We start from the raw sequence: 22,191 nt of genomic DNA, 5'->3' as shown, positions 1-22,191 counted from the left end.
CCAAGGAAGTGATGGAGTCCCCACCCCTGGAAGTATTTGAAAGACATATAGATGTGGCACTTCAGGACATGGTTTAGTGGTGGACTTGGCAGTGCTAGGCTAATGGTTGTACTTAATGATCCTTAATGTCTTTTCCAACCTAAATGATTCTACGATATAAAGCAACCACTGAAATAAATAGCTGAGAAAAGACATTTGAACAAAAAGGGAAACAGATATACACAGTGCATAGCTAAATCTCTATTATCTGTGGAAAATGCTTTCTTTCTTTATGGAAGGGCAATGGTAAGGTAGAGCTACTGCAGTGTAATGCAAGAGAAATATTTTCAGTATAGGAACATGAAAGCATTGACATACAAGGCAGAGCACATTGTGTCCTGTTCTTGGTGTACATCTTGTTGGCTACTCTGAACTGTGACCCAGCAAAAATAAGCTAGGTAATCTACCGCTTCATTAACTACATGCAGTAGACAGTGGGAGACTTTTCTCAAGAGTGTGGAGACACAACATTGCACTGAGGAATAGGAAGACCCCGTGCTGCACACAAACTGCACACAAAATAAAGCAAAGGACTGTTTGCTATGCTGAAAAACTTGTGTTGGGTTGATCTGACTTTTGATAAGGCAGTGATCTCAGAGGATGGAAACATAAGGAGAACGTGACCATGGTCTCCAGCATATGCACGTTCCCATTAGCATCTATATTTTTAAGGCATTTTTTTCTCCCCAGATCTCATTGCTGTCAGTTTCATTTGAGAGGAAGTTTAAATCTGACTTTAAATCTGTCCTCTTTATCAAAGAGCTTCTATGCCTGCAGGCAGCCCCTCTTTTCACTGACTTCTGTCAAATCGGTCTGGCTATCACTTCCATTTCAAATACACACCTCACTTCAGAAACCAAATCAAACCAGTGGGACCCATCAGTACTGCTGATGGATCAAATGTACATTCATTTCAACCTGTTTATCAATTTTTTTTAATCTATATCTATCAAAAGAGTCACACAGTATTATTTCCTTATTCCCTTTGTTTCTGAGCTGCTTGAGAATGTTGATCTAAGTCAGCTTTTAACTCCGCTTTGTCACCATGACTTTTTTTTTGATCCCAGGCCGTTTGCTCTCAAATTGAGTCACGCTACAGGAGCTGCTTTGCTCCAGGTTGTGGTTTTCATGCTGTCAGTTAAACAAAATCTTTCTATGCCACCAGCCGGTACAATTGGTGTCTGATAAACAGTAGGGCCAGAGGCGGTAAAGCACACCATCTTCTTTATGGCACAACCCTTCTCTGAGTAAATAAAGGGCCGCTGTGGAAACTGGGGTGAGGAACCAGAGGAGGGCATGGGGAAGAGCTTCCTTGCAGATAGAGATACTGCAGTGCTTATTATAGCTTTAAGTGGCACACTGGTGCACTAATGATTGCATATTATTCTTAAGCTCAGAATATGATTGCATGTGGTCCCTGCTGCCCTGTTATTTAAGCCATACACTGAAATCTTCTTTTCACATATATGTGTATTTCAGTTCATATCAGCCATACATATATCTACTTTTCCACTTATTTACGCAGAGGTAAATTTTTTCCAATGGTAGCCACTGTATTTGATTCAGTGAGGTAACAAAATCATAGGGTAATAGAATAATTCAGGGATGTCCAGAGGTCATCTAGTCCAAAACACATCTAATCAGATGGGTCATGTTCAGTTAAGTCTAGAGCATCTCCAAGGAGGGAGATCCCACCGCCTCTCTGAGCAGCCCACTCCAGTGCTCGACCTCATTGTTTACAACGATCCTCATGGTAAAAGATTTTTTTCCTAATACCTAATGGGAATTTTCCATGTCCCAGTTCACAGCCCTTGTCCTGCTGTGCTCCTCCCAGAGGGTTGGCTCAGGCTTGTCCAAATCCTCTAAGTGGGAGCTATCCCAATACCTGCAAAAGTTGACAGACTCCCTGTGCCCACATCTACCAAGTGCTCAGGAAACAGCAGAGAGCAGCTCTGGCACACAAGGGCAGAGGACGCACTTGGTTGGAAAGCATTCCCACTCTGGAAACACCATGGTCTCAGCTCTGGCATGCAGCTCAGACACCAGGCAGAATTCAACCTCTTCATCTTTATGGATCACTGCAAGGATTGCTTCTGAACACTGGCTGTTTTGGAAAGACATTTGCTCATCTGCCTCCCACCTCGACTAAATCCTTTCAAATTCCATTAGATACAGTATTCTTTTATTATGCAAACCCTTTCTAAATCGCATTACATAGGGCCAAACGTTCTAAAGATCAGTCTGAAAGCTTCTCTCCTTTCCACTGCAACCTACTTGTGTTCAGTAAAACTTAACTTGACATGGAGGCAACTTCTGAAGCTCGAGAGCTGCACCTGTACTGCTGGCCAGGAGGAATGCATCTCCAGTAAAGTAGGAGATGCACTGCTTCACATTTCCTGCTCAGTTTGTTAAACAGGTTATATCTATTTTTAAAGCATTATATTGCAAACTTTCAGGGAGCAACACCGGCTTTTTCAGCAAACTTAAGCTGAGCTGAAAGGAAAAAAAAAGAAGAAAGAAACACTGCATTTATCTCAGTGTCAAGAAACAAAGCCTGCAATGTCCGAACATGCTGCACAGAATGGGAGAGGGGAAAGTTTATTGGCTTGCGGAATGCAATTTTTCATTCCTTTAAAATGCTTTGGGTTGTCACTTCCTATTAATTTTTTACTTTTTGTTACGTAATATATGAACTGCATACCTCAAAATCATTCTTATCCTGGCACTTCACAAAAGGTGTGCAGTAATTCAGTGTAACTCATTTCTGGTAGCTTAAGAAAAACAGCAGTGGTGACCCCACCAGCACTGACTGGTGATTATTAACTGATGTTCCCACTCTGATGGATTTTTTCAGATGACACAGAAACATTCTGTGTCTGCTCTCCTTTAAAGGATCTGGCTGCTCACTTTTTAGGTGGTACTTTTTGTTCTGCACAATGCAGAAGCCTCCTCCTTTTACGATTGCGTCTATCTCCTCTAACGCATATGCCAATTTGAGGTGTATCCCCCAGATCTATTATTGACAGTGGACCTGACCTTGCCCAGGTGATAACACTCTTACAAGCCTGTCTATATACCCTGCATGTCTGCCTTACCTTTCAGCATTCAAATCCTCAGGGAAACCCTAGCAAACAAGGAAGTTGTCCTTCAGGCTTAGAAAGATAAAGTTGGTGGGGGTTTTCTTCTTACACCAGTGCTCTATGCACCCTGGAAATCATAAGATGGCAGAGCCATGAAAAAGTCCCAAGTTGCCCAACCTATGCATGGTAAAATTACAAGAAAAATTACTGCGGAACAAAGGCATGACGACCCTAGCCTGCTTATCCTGGCTGCAGAACAAATGCTGTTGTCATCCAGTGTTTAACTTATGAGGCAATAACGATTGCTTGTGATTTTGATCCTGCAACAGCTAAAATAATATCCTGTATCTGAGACTGGAGAGCAAAGCTGTTTCTGAAGTACTCTTCTGTACTTAGCAATACAATAATCTTTTGTACATTACGAAAATCCAACCATTGAATAATATTCAATTCTGATTTGTAAAATACATGTAGTTCAAAAATCCTGGGAATCTGGGGAGGTCCCTCCTGAGTGGAAGTTAGACAGTATAATTCCAATTTACAAGAAGGGCGTGAGGAAAGACAAGGGGAACTACAGACCTGTTAGTCTAACCTCAGTTCCTGGAAAATTTACGGAGAAGATTATACTGGGTATTACTGAAAGGCATCTAAATAACAATGTAATCATCAGGCACAGTCAACATGGATTCACAAAGGGAAAATCCTGTTTAATTAATATGATATCCTTCTACAGTAAGGTCACCCACCTAGTGGGTGAAGAGAAGGTGGTGGATGTAGTTTTTCTGGATTTCAGTAATACTTTTGGTACTGTCCCTCAATAGCATCCTTCTAGACAAGTTGTCCAACTGTGAGGAGAGCAGGCTCACAGTGCATGGGGTGACGGACTGGTTGAAGGGCAGAGCTCAAAAGGTTGTAGTGAATGGGGCTACATCTGGCTGGCAACTGGTTACCTCAGACATTCCTCAGGGTTCAGTTCTGGGGCCAGTCCTATTCCATATATTTATCAATGATCTGGATGTGGGAGTTGAACACACTATTAGCAAGTTTGCTGATGATACCACACTGGGAGGTGCTGTTGACTCTCCTGAGGGACAAGAGGTCTTGCAAAGGGATCTAGATAGACTGGAGCATTGGGCAATCGTCAGTGGGATGAAATTTAGCAAGTGAAAATGCTGGACTCTGCACCTAGGACATAGCAATGCCAAGCACAAGTATGGATTGAGAGAGGAGTGGCTGGAGAGCAGCCCTGCAGACGGCTATCTGGAGGTGCTGTTTTGACAACAGGCTCAATAGTAGTCAGCAGTGAGACCTGGCAGCTGGGAGAGCAAACCACCACATCCTGGGGTGCATCAAACACAGCATCCCCAGCTGGTCAAAAGGGGTAATTGTCCCACTGTATCCAGAGCTGGCGTAGGCTCACCTTGAGTACTGTGGGCAGTTCAGGACCCCACCATTTAACAACAACATGAAGGTCCTTGAATACATTCAGAGGAGAGCAACAAAGCTGCTGGCAGGGATGGAAGAAATGTCCTATGAGGAGCAGCTGAGGACCTCGTAGGCTTGTCTATCTTGGAGAGAAGGAGGCTGAGGGGCAACAAGGCTGAGGAAGGGAAGTGGAGAGGAAAGTTCTGATGTCTTTTCCCTGATACCCGGTTACAGGACTTGTGGAAATGGTTCAAAACTCTGCCAGGGGATGGTTAGACTGGACATTAGGAAGCACTGCTTTACCAAGAGGGTGGTCAAACACTGGAACAGGCTTTCTAGAGAGGTGGTCGATGCCCCAAGCTTATCAGGGTTTAAGAGCCATTTGGACAAAGCCCTTAACAACATGCTTTAACTTTTGGCCAGCCCCAAAGTGGTCAGGCAGTTGGACTAGATGATCACTGTAGGTCCCTTTTAATTGAAATAGTCAATTCTAAGCACTTACTAATAACTCCCACTCCCAATGCCATTTTTATGCCCAAGAGTCAATGAGACTTCCTACAGAAAATGAACCACAAGGGTTGATATTCTAACAAAAAGGTGTGAGTACTTTTCTTTCTCAGTCTGAGGGAATAAATCCACATTCATTCAAATGACCCAGTGCAAAACCGTGTTAATGCAATGATCTGATGTACAGAAAAGAACAGGAAGCAGTCCCACAGTGGTCTGAAGAACTTCCAAAAAGATCACGAGTCACAGCCTGTCCCAAAACACAGGAGCAAGAAGCAAAGCAAAGGCCAAGTCTTTCACTCTACTGTATACGTTTAAAATAGTAAGGAAAGCCAAGTAGGAAAAGCCAAAGCTGGTGGCAGAAAGACAGATGTTGAAGGGAGTTACAGGCATGTCTTCATATGGATATTAAGCTCCTACCACAGGAACAGAGAGAAAAGGGACCATTGTTTTCTGGAAGACTGGAAGCTGGAAGATGTCTGAGTTAAACTCATGACAGAGGGACTTGGAGTTGCACAAGAGAGAGGAGCTGGAAATGTAATAAGGGGAGAAACAGCCTCACAGATGAATGTTTTCCAATGTCTAATCCCTGCAGATCCCAGCCAACACAAAGAAAATGCCAAAGGGGAAGTCTATCTCTTCCAACTTCCCTTACTCTTCAACAAGGGGGGAATACTCAGCTGTGAACAATGTCATTTTGGGTTTACACCACCACAGGTGAGATCAGAAGCTGAACTCCATGTTTGATTTTAGATGGGAAAGACAGTAACAACTGGACCAGTAACACAAACATCCTCAGAAGCAGCAGTATCAGGAGTAGAAAAGAGGAGCCTTTCCCTGGAGCTAAAGTGAGCCTGGGTCTCATACATGCTGAGACCACTTTACATATTCTGGATAAAATGGGGTTTTCAAGGAAATGAATATATAAATTTTCAGGTTGGATATAAGGAGGAAGTTCTTTACTGTGAGGGTGGTGAGGCACTGGAATGGGTTGCCCAGGGAAGCGGTGAATGCTCCATCCCTAGTGGTGTTCAAGGCCAGGTTGGACAAAGCCTTGGGTGAGATGGTTTAGTGTGAGGTGTCCCTGCCCATTGCAGGGGCGGTTGGAACTAGATGATCTTAAGGTCCTTTCCAACCTGAACCATTCTATGATCCTATGAAATTAGCCCTGCTGGAATGGTCCTTACTGACAGGCAGAGAGTGGGTTTGAGGTGGAATTAGTTTCATCTGTCCTAAGCTACCTTCATGGGCTCCCTCTGAAGTCCCTGTCAGTAGATGGGTGCCTGTCAGAAACACATGGATCCGTGCTGCACATCATAGCCAAAGCCCAGCTCTGTTAAAAGTACAGTGGTCTGGGACAGCAGATTTGGTTGCTGAAGATCACAGTCAGAGCCCACAGCAGCTTCAGCAGGGTTGGTTACCCCCTTCAGCAGGGTCACCCACCTAGCCTGCCCCTTTCACAGGCCCTGTGGGAAGGGATGCCTGCACTTGTCAGGAATCTCCTCTTCCTTCTCCTCTTCTTCCCTGGGGTTCAGACATAGAAGTCTCCAGGTTGTGCCCCTATCCTGCAAAGCTCGCTCCAGCCTGCTGGTTATAGTGTGGCAGTACACTGAAAACCTCTGATGGGCTCTGGCCAAAACTTGCCCAGGCACTAGTCCCTGGATTCAACAAGCTTTACACCAACTAGAGCAGTGTTATCAACAAAAGAATAGGTCAGCTCCCCACATCAAGAAAACACAATGACCCAGACCTGGTCTCAAGTCTCCTGGATTAGATCCCAGCTGATAGCTGCTTGGATTGGCCTAGCATTCCACCACCAAGAGAAATCCAGTCTGCAAGAGCTCAAAGTGCTATCCTAGTGGCAAAGATTAAAAACAAAACAAAACACCTTTTTTTTCTTTCTTTTTTTTTTTTTTTTTTTTTTAGCTTTTTGCTGCCAGGCCTTACAATAAGTCATGGAATCACAGAATGGTTTGGGTTGGAAGGGACTTTTAAAGCTCATCCAGTTCCAACCTCCCTGTCACAGGCAGGGACACCTTCCGCAAGACCAGGTTGCTCAGAGCCCCACTCAACCTGGCCTTGAACACTGCCAGGGATGGGGCATCCACAGCTTCTCCGGGCAACCTGTGCCAGTGTCTCACCACCCTCACAGTAAAGAATTTCTTCCTAATGTCTAATCTAAATCTATCCTCTTTCTGTTTGAAGCTGTTTCGCCTTTTTCTACCACCACAGGCCCTTATAAAAAGTCCCTCTCTAGAGGAACTTGGATTATAATGTCATGTAGGTAAGACTTGGAGAGTATTCGGAGAGTACCTAGGAGGCAGAGAGCAGGCAGAAAGCCACCACATCAGTAAATGTGGCTGTGGACCCCATTTTATCCTGCTGGGGCATTAACAGATCAGCACCCTGCTCCCACTGAACTCTGACACACACCCCAGGGTACACCTTACTGTAGCTGGGTTTTTTCCCCTCCCCCCCCCTTTTCTTTTTAATGTCTATAAGATGATTACATCCGGGTTTGTGTCCACATGGAAAAAACAAAGAGCATTCATCAGAAGAATAATGATGTAAATGTGGCTTCTTATCCTCCACTGATTGCCTGGCTGGCAAAAAGGTTTAGAAATTGTAACAATAGTTTTGAAATAAATAGGAGGAAAGTAAAGACCGGCAGTGTACTTTCCACATCAATGGCAAATATATTACTGATGTAGAAAGTAAACAGCTTAGAAAAAGAGGAGAAGCCATGGTGGATAATTTCAGCCATGCGAGCTGCAGGCTCAAATGCCAGTGCATTAAGACTGAGATAGAAAAGCCCAGTTCATCACTACACATTGCAAAACCAGCTATTAAAAGCTGTATCCTCTGTGGATGGGTAGTAACAGGAGCACAGATGAAATCCAGAGTGTTCAAAAAGCCTTGCTATGTCATTTCAAAAGCTTACCTCCTCGTATGAACCTGGAGCGCTCGATATGGTTGGCACATATGTTTTCTACAAGCATTGCTCAGAACTAACCCCCGCACGGCTATTTTGGAAGGGGAAAAGGAGAGCGTCTACATGCAGAAGGAGATGCAAACCTGAAACTACTAATGCTAAGGAAGCATCTGCCGCGAGGCTGCCCGCTCTCCCTGCGACGCTCACCTGCGGGGCAGGGAGAACCCAAAGCCTCTTTAGGGGCCGCCCCGCTGTTTGCCCGGGGCTTTGGTGTCGGGGCTGTTCTTTATTGCCCCCGCGAGGGGCGCTCCGCTCCGGGGCGCGGCCGGGGGACCCCGGGGAGGCGCCGGGGGCCGGGCCGGGCGGGGCGGGGGGGCTCCGGGAGCTCCCTCTGCTGATTGGGCTGCGCGGCCCAGGGCTGCCGCCGCCACCGCCCCGCTCCTCCGGGCTCCGCTCCGCCTGCCCCAGCCGCTGCCGCTGCTGCCGCCGCCGGGTCTCCGCCGCTCCCGGGCTGCCGCCGCCGCGGCTCCGCGCCGCTGCCCGCCCGCCCGCTGACTGCTTGCTGCCGGGCCCATGGCGAGCACGTCGGCGGAGATCATCGCCTTCCTGCTGACCATCTCGGGCTGGGTGCTGGTCTCCTCCACGCTGCCCACCGACTACTGGAAGGTGTCCACCATCGACGGCACGGTCATCACCACCGCCACCTTCTGGGCCAACCTCTGGAAGACCTGTGTGACCGACTCCACCGGCGTCTCCAACTGCAAGGACTTCCCATCCATGCTGGCGCTGGACGGTCAGGCTCCCGCCGAACCCCATCCCAATTTCCCTACCACACATCTCACCTTCCGTGCCGGTCTGCAGGGCTGGGGGCTCCGGGGCTCCTCCCGGCGGGGCCGGCGGGCAGCGGGGGTCCGGGGGGTTGTGAGCAGGGCCGGGGGGGCGGCTGGGACCCCGGGAAGGCAAGTGCCCTCATGTCCCCTAGCAGGTGGCAGAGCACTAGCTGTGCACGCCCGTGGAAGTGTCTTTTAACCCCTAAAACCTGCCGATTGAGGTTGTATTTGGAGCCCAACCGCCCGGTTTAGCTTCTCTCACTGCCTTCTTGTTTTTCCCCCATCGGAAGACTCCATGCGTGTGGATTTGACACAAGAAGAATGCAGAGGAATTTTTCTTGCTGGTTTATTTCCCGACCGTCGTGACATTCCTCTTTTCCTATGGCTTCGCCAGCCATGCAATGGTCGGTGGAGAAGAACAAGCCTTGGCGTCGTTTTGTTTTAATTAATGTTCCTTTGCTTCTCTTGCTAAGCGGTTATTAACTGGGATGTAATTGCGTCGTTGATAAATGACAGTGCAAAAGCTTGGGGCAGTAAGGGATGCAAAGGTATGCAGAAGCAAGGCATAGTTTTACAACAGAGTTATTTTGTGTAAAGCTGAGAGTTTTGCTGCAGTGCCTAAAACTAAAGGCCGAGTTAGTGGGGTGTCCCTTCCTTGGTTGAGGGGAAACATTTTTGCTCTTTAAGGAAGGCCTAGCGGGAAACTGTCACTGCAGGAAATCTGTGCAACTGGACTTTCAGTTGATAAATCTGCACTGGTTATGATAGAATGATTGGGGTTGAAAGGGACCTTAAAGGTCATCCAGTTCCCAACCCCCTACTACAGGCAGCAACACCTTCCACTAGACCAGGGTGCTCAAAACCCCATCCAGGCTGGCCTTGAACACTTCCTTATGGCTGGCAGAAACAGGGAAGGTGCAGATGTCATCAGCTTACATAGTCTCAGGAATGGCTATAGAGAAAGGGAGCAAAAGTTTTTAAAATCATGGCACATTTTCCAATTTTTTATAGCCGTAACAACGCAACATACAATGTCCCAGGGGCTTTGATATAAAAAATCAGGCCTACTGTTCACAGTCTGGCCAGACATTCTCTCTGCAGTGGAGTCTGAGGGTGGATTTTGTAGTGAAAGGTTTGCTTAAATGAAAGTGTGTTAATGAAATCACTAACAGTGATAAATATTATCATTACAGGGATTAATATTGTCATGAAGCTAATTAATATCAATATCAGAAAACCTCTGTAGGGCTAAAATATGTCAAAATACTAAAAAGAAGTAGTGCAGGCATCCTTTTAAGCATCACTATTGCAGGATGCTTCCTTTGGGTAGAGAAGTAGCATACCCCAGACCTTCTCTTGACACAGCCCCATGGTGACAGAGGGGGTTACTGGTTCCTCCGAAGGGGTGGAACAGCTGGTGGGCCTCCATTTGCACCAGTCACTTTATGGCCAAGTGCAGCAGCCAAGAATACGGTTTCCAGGCTTGGGCAAGGAGCTGTGGTCTGGTGCAGGCAGGCACAGAGTGATCGCTGGTGCGTAACCTTTCAGATCCACTGAATCTATTGTTCAGCTGTTCTTTTAGTTTTGGGTTAATCTGGGTTTTAGAGTAAGAGAAGTGTAGTTACAACATGTATAGAATTGGGAACATTTGAAATTCCAAAGAAGAAACTTGACAGCAAAGTCCTTACCATCCCTTTCTCCAAACACTTGTGTGTTGAAAGCTTGTGCGTTGGGTAACAAGTTCCAACAACTTCCCCAATAAATGAGTTTCTGAGGCATCTTCTTCACAGGTGAAGCAGCCATCAGAGCACTAACTCATTTAGGGCAGAAGTCAATCTGACATGCTTCTCTGGAAGGGCTATATCCCAGGCTCCTGGCCAGGGTGTTTATCAGTAGCGGAAGGTTCTTGGCTTCAGTGTTGCTCAGTGACATCTCTAAATGCTATGGGGTGAGATCCTCATTCCCAGACACAACATGAATGAAAGTCATGCTGGAGAGAGGCTAACATAACCCCCAGCTCCGGCCAGGCAGTGAGGGATGGAGCAAAAGGGCACCCACCAGAGTGAGAGGTGTTTTCAGTAGCTAGCCTAGCCTGGACTGCCCTCCTCATGGTTACAGGCCCTACTGGGAACCCGTCAGCGCCCGACAGTGGGTGTGTACATTCCCCTTTTGACCCAAACCCTTCCCCAGTGCAGGGGCTGTGGTGCATCACGCATAGCTTAGGATTGGTGTGTCAGCATGAAGCTGAATCAGCCTCACCCCTCAAGTAGCCTCTTCCTTCCCTCCTCTTCTTCTTCGCACTGACTTCAGTGGCTAAGCTGGATCCCAGTCCCTGGGATCAGGAGCATGGGAACTTCTAGTTGAAGATGTCCCTGCTCATTGCCAGGGGGTTGAACTAGGTGACCTCTGAAGGTCCCTTGCAACCCAAACTATTTTATAAATCTATGATTCTTCATTCCATCCCCAGATGGGGGACTCAGAAGACATAAAAAAAGGCAGATCTGACTTTCCATTTTCCCTCAAATGTTTGTGAGCGGAAGCAATAACCCTGTAGAGATATATATAGCAATGACATGTAGCTCTCCTCCAAATGGTAGGGCAGGACTGGGAAATTACTAGAAATACTTTTGCTGCCCCAGGGAAAGGTGGTTCTGCTCCATTCTTTCCTCATGGATCTGGAGAGGATTTGCCTCACAGAGTGATTCCTCTTCTACGGAAATGTTTTTTTGTCAAACCTGAAACCTCTGAGTTTTGCTGGACTTCTTGTCCAGAGAGACTGCTCAGGTCTGCCAGAGGATCAGAGGCAAAACGGCAGGTAAGAAATCAGGCTCTCACTATGCCAGTGGCTGAGGCTCTCCCATGGGATGCAGAAGAAGTCCTTCTTTCCTCAGGAGCAGTGTCATAATTCAGGTCAGAGTGATCCAGAGATGGTTCCCCATTACCCTTGTTTTAGTTTGCATCACAAACTGGTCTTGGGCTGTGTTCCCCAGGTTGCTGAGGGTGGTATTGTGTTGGGGCTGCCTCAGTGGCTCTCAGGCCACCACAAGAGTGGCCACCACGAGAGTGGCCACCAGAGAAAATTGAATGTGATACCCTTCCACCTTTATGCATACATAATCAATTTGGCCAGCCCTTGTTAAGGAGCCAGCCCCACATTCTGTGTGCAAGCAAAAATGTTCTTGCTGTCTGTGGGACTCAAAAACACTTCAGGTTTACTTTTGTGTGCTACTGGGCATGGGTGGAAACTTAGTGATGAAATCACCTCTGCAAATGAGGACGTACCAGTTTCCATGTCTCCAGCAATGGATCCAATGACCTTTTGCAAGAACAAAAATGTATTTATGAGCTAAAAGAGGGTATTAGAGCTTAGGAGAACACACAAAAGCAATAGGTGTGTACTTCTGGAAGGAATCTGTGCTTTATCTGTAAGGCAACCTCTTATATTTCATATGATGCAGACTTCAAGATGCCACCAGAGGCATTTACTGTGAAAGTGACAGTCCCCAGAGCGTGGCGCATATATATATATATATATATTTATTTATTTATTTCTGAGTGTTATATGATATGGATATATGAATTCCTCCTAACTCTTTGTGAGCATGAGAGGCAAGCATGAGAGCAGCGAGGCAAGAAAGATGAAGTTCTAGAAAGATTAATTTGAATGCAAGACAAAACACATTTGTTTTAAAAAAAAAAAAAGCCTTGAAATTGGTTTCTCTTGGAATGCTGCTAAACATGACTTTATGAGTAATGCATGTTTGCTTGTCTGCTTGAAACACATGGGGGTTTGTTGCTTGGGAGCTTCATTTGGGTGGTCAGTACATATAGAACAAACTTCCTGCAGGAGCTGGCATAAATACAGACAATAGACATTTGGAAGGGGGATGGTCTTTGGTCTTGAGTGGAGGAATGTGAAGAAATAGGCAGCTCCCCTTTACATTTCTCTGAATGATAAGCCTTAGTAAGCAGTGTAATGTTCTTGCTTTCCAGGAGGCAAAGAAGAAGTTTAATTACTCTTACAGCCAAATGCTATACATAGTTTTAACCTCAGGTCCATGAAACAGGAAGCCGGATTTGGTGAAAAGGTTGATTATACCCTTTGATGCTTCCTAATGCTCCAATCAACTTAGTGGGACTGACAGGGTCTTCTGCTCTTCCATGTTACTGGTGTAGATTGTGATCTAACTTTTCCATACATTTTGTTCTAAAAACATGTGCCAGTTGGGTGATTGCTGTGGTGAGCTGAAACACATCCCGCTGCAGCTGCCCTGCCCAATTTGGTGAAATATTTAGTGAGGAAGGTTATTCATTCAGCAGAACTGAGCAGGCCTCCAGCTCACGCTGTTTATAATTGAAAATGATTTCTGGGTGAGTGAGTTAATTATTTCTTGCTGTCTCACTACCCTCTACCTATTGTAAAACCGTGTACTGACCTTCAGGAACTGCTAAATTTCAGCCCTGTGGTTCCCAGCATATGCTGGTTATTTTGTTTGGGGTGAATATTTACTGTTTCTCCTAGGAGGTTTGGGCATAAATAAAAGTTTACAGGACCTCCGGGTAAATGTGTTCATGGTTCAGCACTTTAATGTGTCAATTAGCTGCTAACAGTGTCAATAAATTGGACCTGTCAAAAATAATAGCTTCTTTGCCAGTCTTCCTCTCCTGCTTTACCTTTGTGCTACAGGAAATACATCACACACCACCAAAAGTAGTAAAAGCCAATTTTTCCATGCCTACAGCAAAAAATTAACAAAGCAGAACTGCTTTCTTCAGGCTTGAGTCTGGCACAAATGACTCTGTCTCTTACGTTCCAACATGCGAGTCGTATGACAGTTACAGTCATGGACCATTGTGTTTCTATAACAGATGGGCTACAAAAACATGTTGCAAATGGAAGATAGTCTATGTATGCCAACAGAGGTAGATATATGCCAGTAAGTTGTGTGCAGCACAGCACTTGAATTCAGTAGGAATGGTGAAACAGGGTGTTATGTGCCACAAATTGCTTCTTGTGTGCTGCGTGTTGCACAAAGCTGGGAATTAAGGGTGGGTGCGTGTGCATGTTGAACACTCTTCGAACACAGAGTGGTCATCCTGGAGCCCATTGGCCTCCAGCAGCGGCTAAAGTGGCTGGCACTAAGGAGAGCAGAAGGCAGCCAGGCAGCAGTGGTAGCCACCTGCAGCGCAAGGGCCTGCCAGCCAGACACAGATTTCTCTTTAATGAATGTATGCAGTCTCTTTCTGAATCTCTGTAAACCTTTAGCATCCACATACCGTATGGAAAGGAGTTCCACAACTTTGTTATATGAACAAACACGCTTTTCGTTTGGAATCTGCTGCCTTCTATTTTTATTAGATGTCCTCTATTTCCTGCCTTTATATATTTATTTCCTATATATGAAAGACTTTTATGCATGAGGGATGGTGATCTTTTGTTATTATGTAAAATTTGCTGTAATAGGCAATGGAAACGTGGTTTAGCTCTCAACATTTTCACTGACTGGAGATCAAAGCGAAAACAATGAATGCCCCAATAGTGGAAGTACATTTTCATTTTAAATGAGATGTAACAACAGGTTATAAAGAAAAACATCTTGTGATGGTTATTCAGCTGTGTAAGATTGCAGCATTCCACCCTGTGAACAGTGATATGAGATTATCACAGTCTTTCAATTACAAGATATTCTTGGAAGAGAGAAGAGGCCAAGCAGCCCATTGTCCTGCTGAAAGGCTCTGCCAGCTCAGGGCAGTGTCAGCCAGCACAGCAAAGCTGTATGTAGCTAAAGCCAGCCAAAAGCCATTTGTCCAGGCTTACATATGACAGTGGTTTGTTTTATCTCAAGGGTCTACTGCCGTCTGTGAAGCTGAGCAAGCATGTGATTTTCTTGCAGAATGCGGGCCTTCTTGGTGAATCCACTCCAAATCAGTGGCATGTACAGGCAGGCCCAGGACCCCAGCCAGTGTCACTGCTGCCAACCTGCTGCCAGTTGTATTACATTTGCAACATACACACAAGAAGACTGACTTATTTTATGCACACAGAGTAGCTCTGGAACCTGTGACAGCTATTGCACAGACCATGTGGAGCTGCTCTTCAAAACCTCTTGGGTACAACCTCTTGCAGATACTATACAATGGGATTATTTTTTCGCAGCCCTGTATACCATAGTGTGTCTCTTATAAACTGGGCTCAGGTGATGATGCCATGTGAAGGGCACACGTCACTTTGAAGAATATATTCAATGAATGGCAAGTTGACATCAGTCCAGCCAAGGTCTGACTGGATTTGCAATAGTGAAGAGTGCCTATCACTGCACGGAGGGAGAGGAGCTACAGTGAAACCCATTGTGGTCCCAGTTCTCACATTAGCCTTACTCTTTCTCACTGCAGGTTACATCCAAGCCTGCAGAGGACTGATGATCTCCGCCGTGTGCCTGGGCTTCTTCGGTGCCATTTTTGGACTGGTTGGGATGAAGTGCACTAAAGTTGGAGGCTCTGATCAGACTAAAGCAAAAATAGCTTGTTTAGCCGGACTGATTTTCATACTCTCTGGTAAATATATTTTATGTCTCTAAGTTTACGTATTTGAAGTCATATCAGAGCTGCTTCTTTTCCGCAGAAATCCGGGCACAATTCTCCATGACTTCATTGGCTTCAGGGTCAGGCCCAAAGCTCTTCTGCTGGCTCCACTGAATGGTTTGTCTTATGCTTTTCAGGGTTGTGCTCTATGACTAGTTGTTCCCTGTATGCAAACAGGATTACGTCTGAGTTCTTTGATCCTTCTTTTGTTGCACAAAAGTAAGTACTTTCCTATACCCATAAATCTTTCAAAGATGTAGACCTTAAGTTTCGTACTGTGCACCAGAGCCCTTTTAGACAGAGCGTGTGCTTCTCCTTTATGGCGGAGGAGGAGAGTGGGCTGCAGTTTTACTTGATCACGTTTTCCAACTGGAGTATCCATGTGCTGAGATTTAATAATTTAACCTGCCGGTAGGGTGATTTATTGCTCTGTCATCTTTGTGCCCAGGCTCATTGGAGCTTAGCAGGGTTCTGCCCTGCTTACTGCAGAGCAGAGTGGGTTAATCAGAAGTGAAGCTTGTGGTTTTGTCAGACGTGCAGCAAAAGGATTGCACAAGACAGGCACTCATTGGGTGCATCATTCAATACAAGAGGAAGAAAATTATTTCCTCAAGCTTTCGAGAGGTGGTTTCCATAAAGGTGTTGAGCACTGCGCAGTCCTGACTCCTCTTGAAGAGAGGTTTCTGCAGGCTGTGTGGACTTTTCACTGACAGATGTTCAAATCCAGGTGACTGAAATTTGGATCATAAATCTTGTTGTAATCCATGATCTTATATGCACAACAGGATCCATACCAGAAATAAAGAGCATCCCTAAAGACTCCATTTAAGGTTGTGCAAGTTCTTAGGACCTACATAGGCAGCAATTCACAAACCAGTGCTTGGATTTTGGATCACGTGTTCACTACCAGGTCTGAAAACACTGGCTGTGAATTACAGCATCAAAGACTTTACTATTTTGGCTTCTTACATAATGTAGATTTATCTTTAAATGGGGCTTTGAGCAACTTGGTCTAGTGGAAGGTGTCCCTGCCCATGACAGGGGGTTGGAACTGGGTGGTCTTTGAGGTCCCTCCCAACCCAAACCATTCCATGATTCTGTGATCTTTAAAGGCAAGAATTGCAAAGTATTTTTGGTGGTGATTCCAGGATATTTCAAGCATTGGGTATACATTTCTCTGAGACCCAAGTAAGGGCTCAGTAAGGAACCCTGGGCATTTTCTGTTTCTCCTTGATAGGAAGAAAATGGTCTGAATAAATAACATTAACTGGATCCATATTTGCGGTAGGCTGGCACCTGCAGCAGTAGGGCTGTCCCATCTTGAAAATGAATTCATATTAGTTTCCTCCATAATTCTAATACAGTTTCTGCTTGTTTGGTACAGTAAGGACAGGATCAAAAGGCCTCCAAAAGAAACAAGGTTGTGTGGTACTGTGAAGAAAATGGATCTGTCTATATAGCCCAAAGTTAATTATTCATCAGGCTTACTGTTCCCTAGTGAAAAATGCCGTGGTTGTTGCCAGAAGTCCCTTTCCTACACTGTATTCCTACACTCTTTTGCTGCAAAAGAGCAAGCAGACCCGGCAGTAGATTTTTACTGCGAGGGAATGGGAAATAGTGAAATAAAGGTGGCAAAACATCCTCTGCAGGAATTCCTTTTTTCCCTGGACAACCAGCATAGCTCAGCTGTGGGCACACGTAATCATGACTGCAAAGATAAAGGCAGAGAGGAAAGCCAGAAGCTGTAATTTGAGTTCTGCATGGTGTGTGGAGCTCATGCAATGGCCTTGTGTTGAATGAAGCTAATGGTGGCATTCAGCATCTTCCTCTCTATCAGTGTAAAATATGTTGGAGTAATGTATTTCACTGCCATCTGCCAACTGATATGCATTGTGGAAGCATTTAATTTGCTTCACTGTACATTGTGAAGATTTGGCATTGTCTCTTCACTGAGAGGGTTTCAGCCTTTCACCTTTTACTGCACATTTCCCTCCTGAAGTTATTCTGGCAGTGTTAAGGACAAGCTTGAGATACTGTTAGTGGATAAACAAAGTGACACAAGGTGTTTAGCATCATCTCGGCTGTCAGAATTTCCCTCCAGCCTTCTGCATTTGGAAGAGGCACCCTGCCTCCATATGGGTGCAGGAGGAATCAGACACCTGCCTATAGTTGTTCCCCAATAGACTCCTGGTTTAAATGGTGTACCTAACTGAGGAATGACAGGCACCAAAAGGACAGCCTAAACCCCACCTTACTTAGAAAAAAACCTTAGGCTGGATTTCGTATCCCGATGCAATCTTTTGCATTGTCAGTTTAAGACAGGTTCAAAGGAATTGCTTGACCATACGTAATAACACACTTGGAGGCATCCTGTGCCAAGGTATCCCGTGCTGGCTTTGCGGCACGGGATACCTTGGTGCTTGCAGCCAAAGTGGATTTAGTTTTTCTTCAGACACCTCTAATAGGGAAAATCTATGCATCTCTTGCTGTTTTGTTCACGTTGCATCCCACAGTTTCTCTTAGGAAACTATTTTGTCACTCTACTACTTCCAGTTAAAAACCCCCTCCTCTCTAGACTTTTTCCTCTTTGTCCCTTGCCACAGTTTGAACTCCATAAGCATGATCATTCGTACTAATAAATGGGTTTAGTTCATCCAAATTATCTGACTAACTTCCCATTCTCTTTTATGGAGAATCATTTCCCTTCATCTTGCTTGTCTTGGAATGGATTGTGCACAGTTCACACAGGCCCTCTCTCCACATTTAAACCTATTACATTTAAAAGTGTTACATTTAAATCTAGTTTTTATTTTCCAAGGATTTTTTTCTTATTGCAAGAATAAGAATCGGACATTCAAAGTGTGCATTTCCCTCAGGTAGTTGTGCTGATTCTGTTGGGGTTTTTCATACGATAAGGGTTTTTTTTACATACTGGATTTTGATGGGAGGTTAGGGTTGGCTTCTTAAATGCTGAAAAGATGGATTGGGTAAAATCCAGGGGACCGTAATGTCCTGATTTCAGCTGGGATAGAGTTATTTTCTTCCTGAACCACAACACGTACTCAGATTGATACACAGGTGAAAATTTTAAGTCTTCCTCATAAGCACCAGGCTAAATCAGAAAGTTGTTCATCTGTTTAAAGATGTGGAAGAAAGACCAATCAGGCCACCTCTGCAACCCATTAATCTAGCCATGCGGCAACCACCTGAGAAGGGTTTGTATATGCAACCTGTTTATCCATGTTGTAACAATAGCTATATATATAAAGTAACAACTATATATAACACACACATATATATATATATATATATATAGTAACAAACGTTGCTTACAAAGTAGAAACAATCTTAAGAACAAAGGCAGGACACCCCGTCTTCTTTCCCAACGCTTAGGCAACAGCCAGGTAACCCTTCTCTACCCAATTAAACCCAATGTAACCTTGATTTCTTTTCTGTGCAACTGAAGAGCTTCAGGAGGGGAGATGGCAGTTTGTCTCCTCAGCCTCTCCTATGTTAGCCTTGGGCCAACTGTTCAGTGTTGTTAGGTGGAAATGTGGAAATGATCTTGTGTTTCACAGTTTCTAGGCAAATGGTCTTGGCAAGCAAGTTGTTACAGCAACAGCCTTACTGAATCTTAGTCCAGATATGTTCTCCAGCTCTGCAGTGGTCTGCACTGACTTTCGTGGGGAGTCTAACCCTGGTCCATGTACTTTAGGGGTGCTCTGGCAGTACCTGTGGGGTTTGAGGGGTCCCTAGCCTGAGGCTTACCTCACATTGGTGTTAGTCACTTTGATCTGCCTTTACAGATTGTTAAAATAGGTGCCTTGGGGTGTTCTAGAAGCGAACTTTGTGTGTATTAATTTCTTGCATGTTGACTATAACGGGATCCTAGGTGAGGAGCTCTGACGTAGATACCCGTTTCTAATCAGAGAACCCCCAGTCCTTGAGCAGACAGAAATCTGATCAAGTCTTGTGAAAACCATGATCAGAAAGGTGAGAATAGTTAGAATAAAAGCTGTACACGTTTGTCAGATTACCAAGTCAGAAGAAGCCGGGTGCAGAGTTTCCTAGGGTGCAAGGCAACTGAGCTATGGTTTAATCTGGGGGTTGGGTGCCTACGTCCCACCCACACTGGGTATTGAAAATGTTTGGGGAAATCTGATCCTTTTTTTAGCAAGGGGTGATAAATAAAAACTCTGGTTAGATGATGTGGACAGAAAATGAAGAAGCCTAGAGGTTAGAGCATTAGCAGGGCCATGAAGAGTCAGGAGCAAGCCCTCATCAGTATGCTACCTCTGAGCTCCAGTGTCTCCGTCTCTTGTTGGCAGTAAGTCCCTGAGTCAGCAATGACTTGAACCTGGATATTCATAGCATCCAGGATTGGTATCCCAAGTGTGGCTTTTTATCCTGTGTGCCTTTTTGGTTTTTTTAAAGTCTGTGCTTAACCTTTGGTTAGACTCTCAGGAAACATGGAAAAGTGATCTGTTTCTTCTCCAGCCAGTGTTCACCCTCGTGTAACCTGTTACAGAATTTGCTAGATCATTTTCTGGGTGTCTGCTCACAGGCAATTTCTGAGTGTTGCTGCGGTGTCACCTTTGTAAAGGCACAAGTTTTGTAGAACAGCTTACAGGTGCTTTCAGTTACGTATTTTGGCTCATGTGAAATTAGGGTCTCTTCACATGGAAGTGTTCAGAACTAGCTGAAAAGCATGCAGCTGCACTGTGAACAGTCATTCGGTTGTACAGGGAGGCTGTCAAGTGGAGGGTTTCATTCGGCTACCTCACCAGAGCTTACACTAAATAAACAGACTTACTAACAAAGGCCTGAACAGCGCAGGCACCTGACCAGTAACTGTGGCTGAATCAGGGACAGGGGCCTGTGTTTTCAGTGCAGGATGCCAGGAGTCAGGAAGAGATAAAGGTTTCCTCAAGGAGGAACTGGAGCAGAGAAGAAGGAGCGAGAGGCACACGATCTGTCCTAACAGTGAGGAGTAAGAGACTGTTGGGCCTGTCCTCTAATGCAGGTCATCCTGAAAGTGTTTTAAAGAGCTGTACCTCTGGCAAAGAGCCGGGGAATAGACCAGACAAGTGACAGACATGGTTTGCTGCTTGTCTTGAAGTTCCAGAGATCAGGCTGTGGGTGCTGAGCAAAGATAAGGAAAGAGTCTCTTCCCCATGCCCTTCTTTTCCTTCATTTCCTACTGTTACTTTAGAAACGTGGACTCACCCTTGCGTGATAATGCTCCTAAAGCGCCACCATCTCCTCTCAATCTCAAAGTGAGCTGTTTCTGGCTGCAAACACTTTGTGGCTGCCCTGGAGCAGAGGGCATGCCCATTGGTGACGTGGAGCTGAGCCCAACAGCTCAGAGAGGAGACAGAACCCAGCCGCAGGGACTAGATAAGCAAGAGATGCTGGCATGTGCACAGATGTACACCTGCATATGTGTGCATGTATGTATGTATCTGTATATGTATATATCAGCTACATCTGTATGTGCATGTGCATGTATCACGTGTGTGTATATATGTTGCATATGCATATTCTGTATATGTACGAAACACTCAAGTTTTAAGCAGGGTGAGTGTGGATAGGGAGGGGGAGAGATCCTACAAGCCAGAGGGAAGAGTTAAGGAGAGCTGTTGGCAGCAGCAGCTCTAGTCACAGGCTCAGCAAAGCCCCAGTCAGTTTGGGAGCCAACAGAAACAAACCTGAAATGCTTTAAAAGCACTGAAGAATCACACAGTGCCACAGCCAAGCTATCCAGGAGGAGACGTGGAAAAGCCAGGCACCCTGGAGAGAAGCATCACCCAAGTGTACCACAGGGACAGAGTTTGCTACCCACGGAAGAGGGGAATAATGAACAGAATGTGGGTGAGTGGCAGAGCTGCTGATTTTGCAATGAATAATGTGTCAATGGAAAGCTATTCAGGAACAAATAAAATTTAGTTCTTTTATGCTGAAAAAAACCAAACCCCGGTAAATCCATGCTCTGTGTTGTTAAACCCATTTATTAACTTCCTGCAGGTATGAATTAGGAGCAGCTTTGTTCATTGGATGGGCTGGAGCTTCACTCTGCATAATTGGTGGCAGTATATTCTGCTTCTCAATAGCTGAAAACAGCAATTCTCCAAGGTAAAACACAAGTTGTCCTTATCCAAAGAAATCAATACTAGCACATTTGTACCCACTATGTGTATACGGTTTGATTACTTTTCCAAAACACTTTGTAGTGAGGGTCAGAAAAAGATGGTGTGGATGTAAGAAAATAACGGGATTTAAGGATAATGCTCTGTCCATCATTAATGTAATTAAAGAAAGCTATTGAAACAAGAACTTACATATACATCATAAATTTACTGCAGCTGAGAAAAAATGCATATTCAGTGACGTAGGAAAAGTGGTCAGGTCACTTCACAGGTGTGAATAGGCAAGTTTCTTTACTCCAAATCATCAGATCAAAAGTGAGGGAGGTGAAGGACAGCAGTGGTGGCAGCAGGACCTCCAGCAGCAGAAGAAGGTAATAATGAGGCACAGCTGCAAGGACTAACTACTTCATAGGATCTGCCACAGCCCAAATATTTCATGATTGGGCCCTAATTTACTTAGCTGTGAACAAGGGATATGTGTTCATAGAAAAGTGAGTTGCAAAAAGAGATGCTGGAGGCAGAATGTCAAACCAGGATGAGACTACACAGGGAAAGGTGTCCCCCTTCACCCTCCTTTGAGATTTATCATTGTTGGAAGTACATTCTTCTTCATCTAGTTTTATGTTACTGTAACACTTGGATGCAGAGAT

General features: G+C 45.1%; 1 protein-coding gene across 2 annotated transcripts in view; it reads left to right on the top strand.

Annotated features, from left to right (window-relative positions):
* The window catches only part of CLDN10 (claudin 10), a 56,092-nt gene that overhangs the window by 33,481 nt on the left and 420 nt on the right, over window positions 1–22,191 (top strand). The window contains exons 1-4 of one of the 2 annotated variants that reach the window (XM_061476263.1): window positions 8,458–8,776; window positions 15,207–15,368; window positions 15,533–15,614; window positions 21,420–21,527. In XM_061476263.1, coding sequence (XP_061332247.1) covers window positions 8,557–8,776; window positions 15,207–15,368; window positions 15,533–15,614; window positions 21,420–21,527 — 572 coding nt within the window. In that variant the 5' untranslated portion in view covers window positions 8,458–8,556. Of the gene's footprint in view, window positions 1–8,457; window positions 8,777–15,206; window positions 15,369–15,532; window positions 15,615–21,419; window positions 21,528–22,191 lie in introns of those variants that run through there. The other variant, XM_061476264.1, reaches the window with a different exon arrangement.

The sequence above is a fragment of the Pezoporus flaviventris genome, unplaced genomic scaffold (assembly GCF_033815535.1).
Source record: "Pezoporus flaviventris isolate CSIRO_AGI_PZ_B2104156 unplaced genomic scaffold, CSIRO_AGI_Pfla_v1 ptg000095l, whole genome shotgun sequence".
NCBI lineage: Eukaryota > Metazoa > Chordata > Aves > Psittaciformes > Psittacidae > Pezoporus > Pezoporus flaviventris.
Note: the sequence above shows the minus strand (reverse complement) of the source record. Positions and strands in the feature narration are given on the sequence as shown.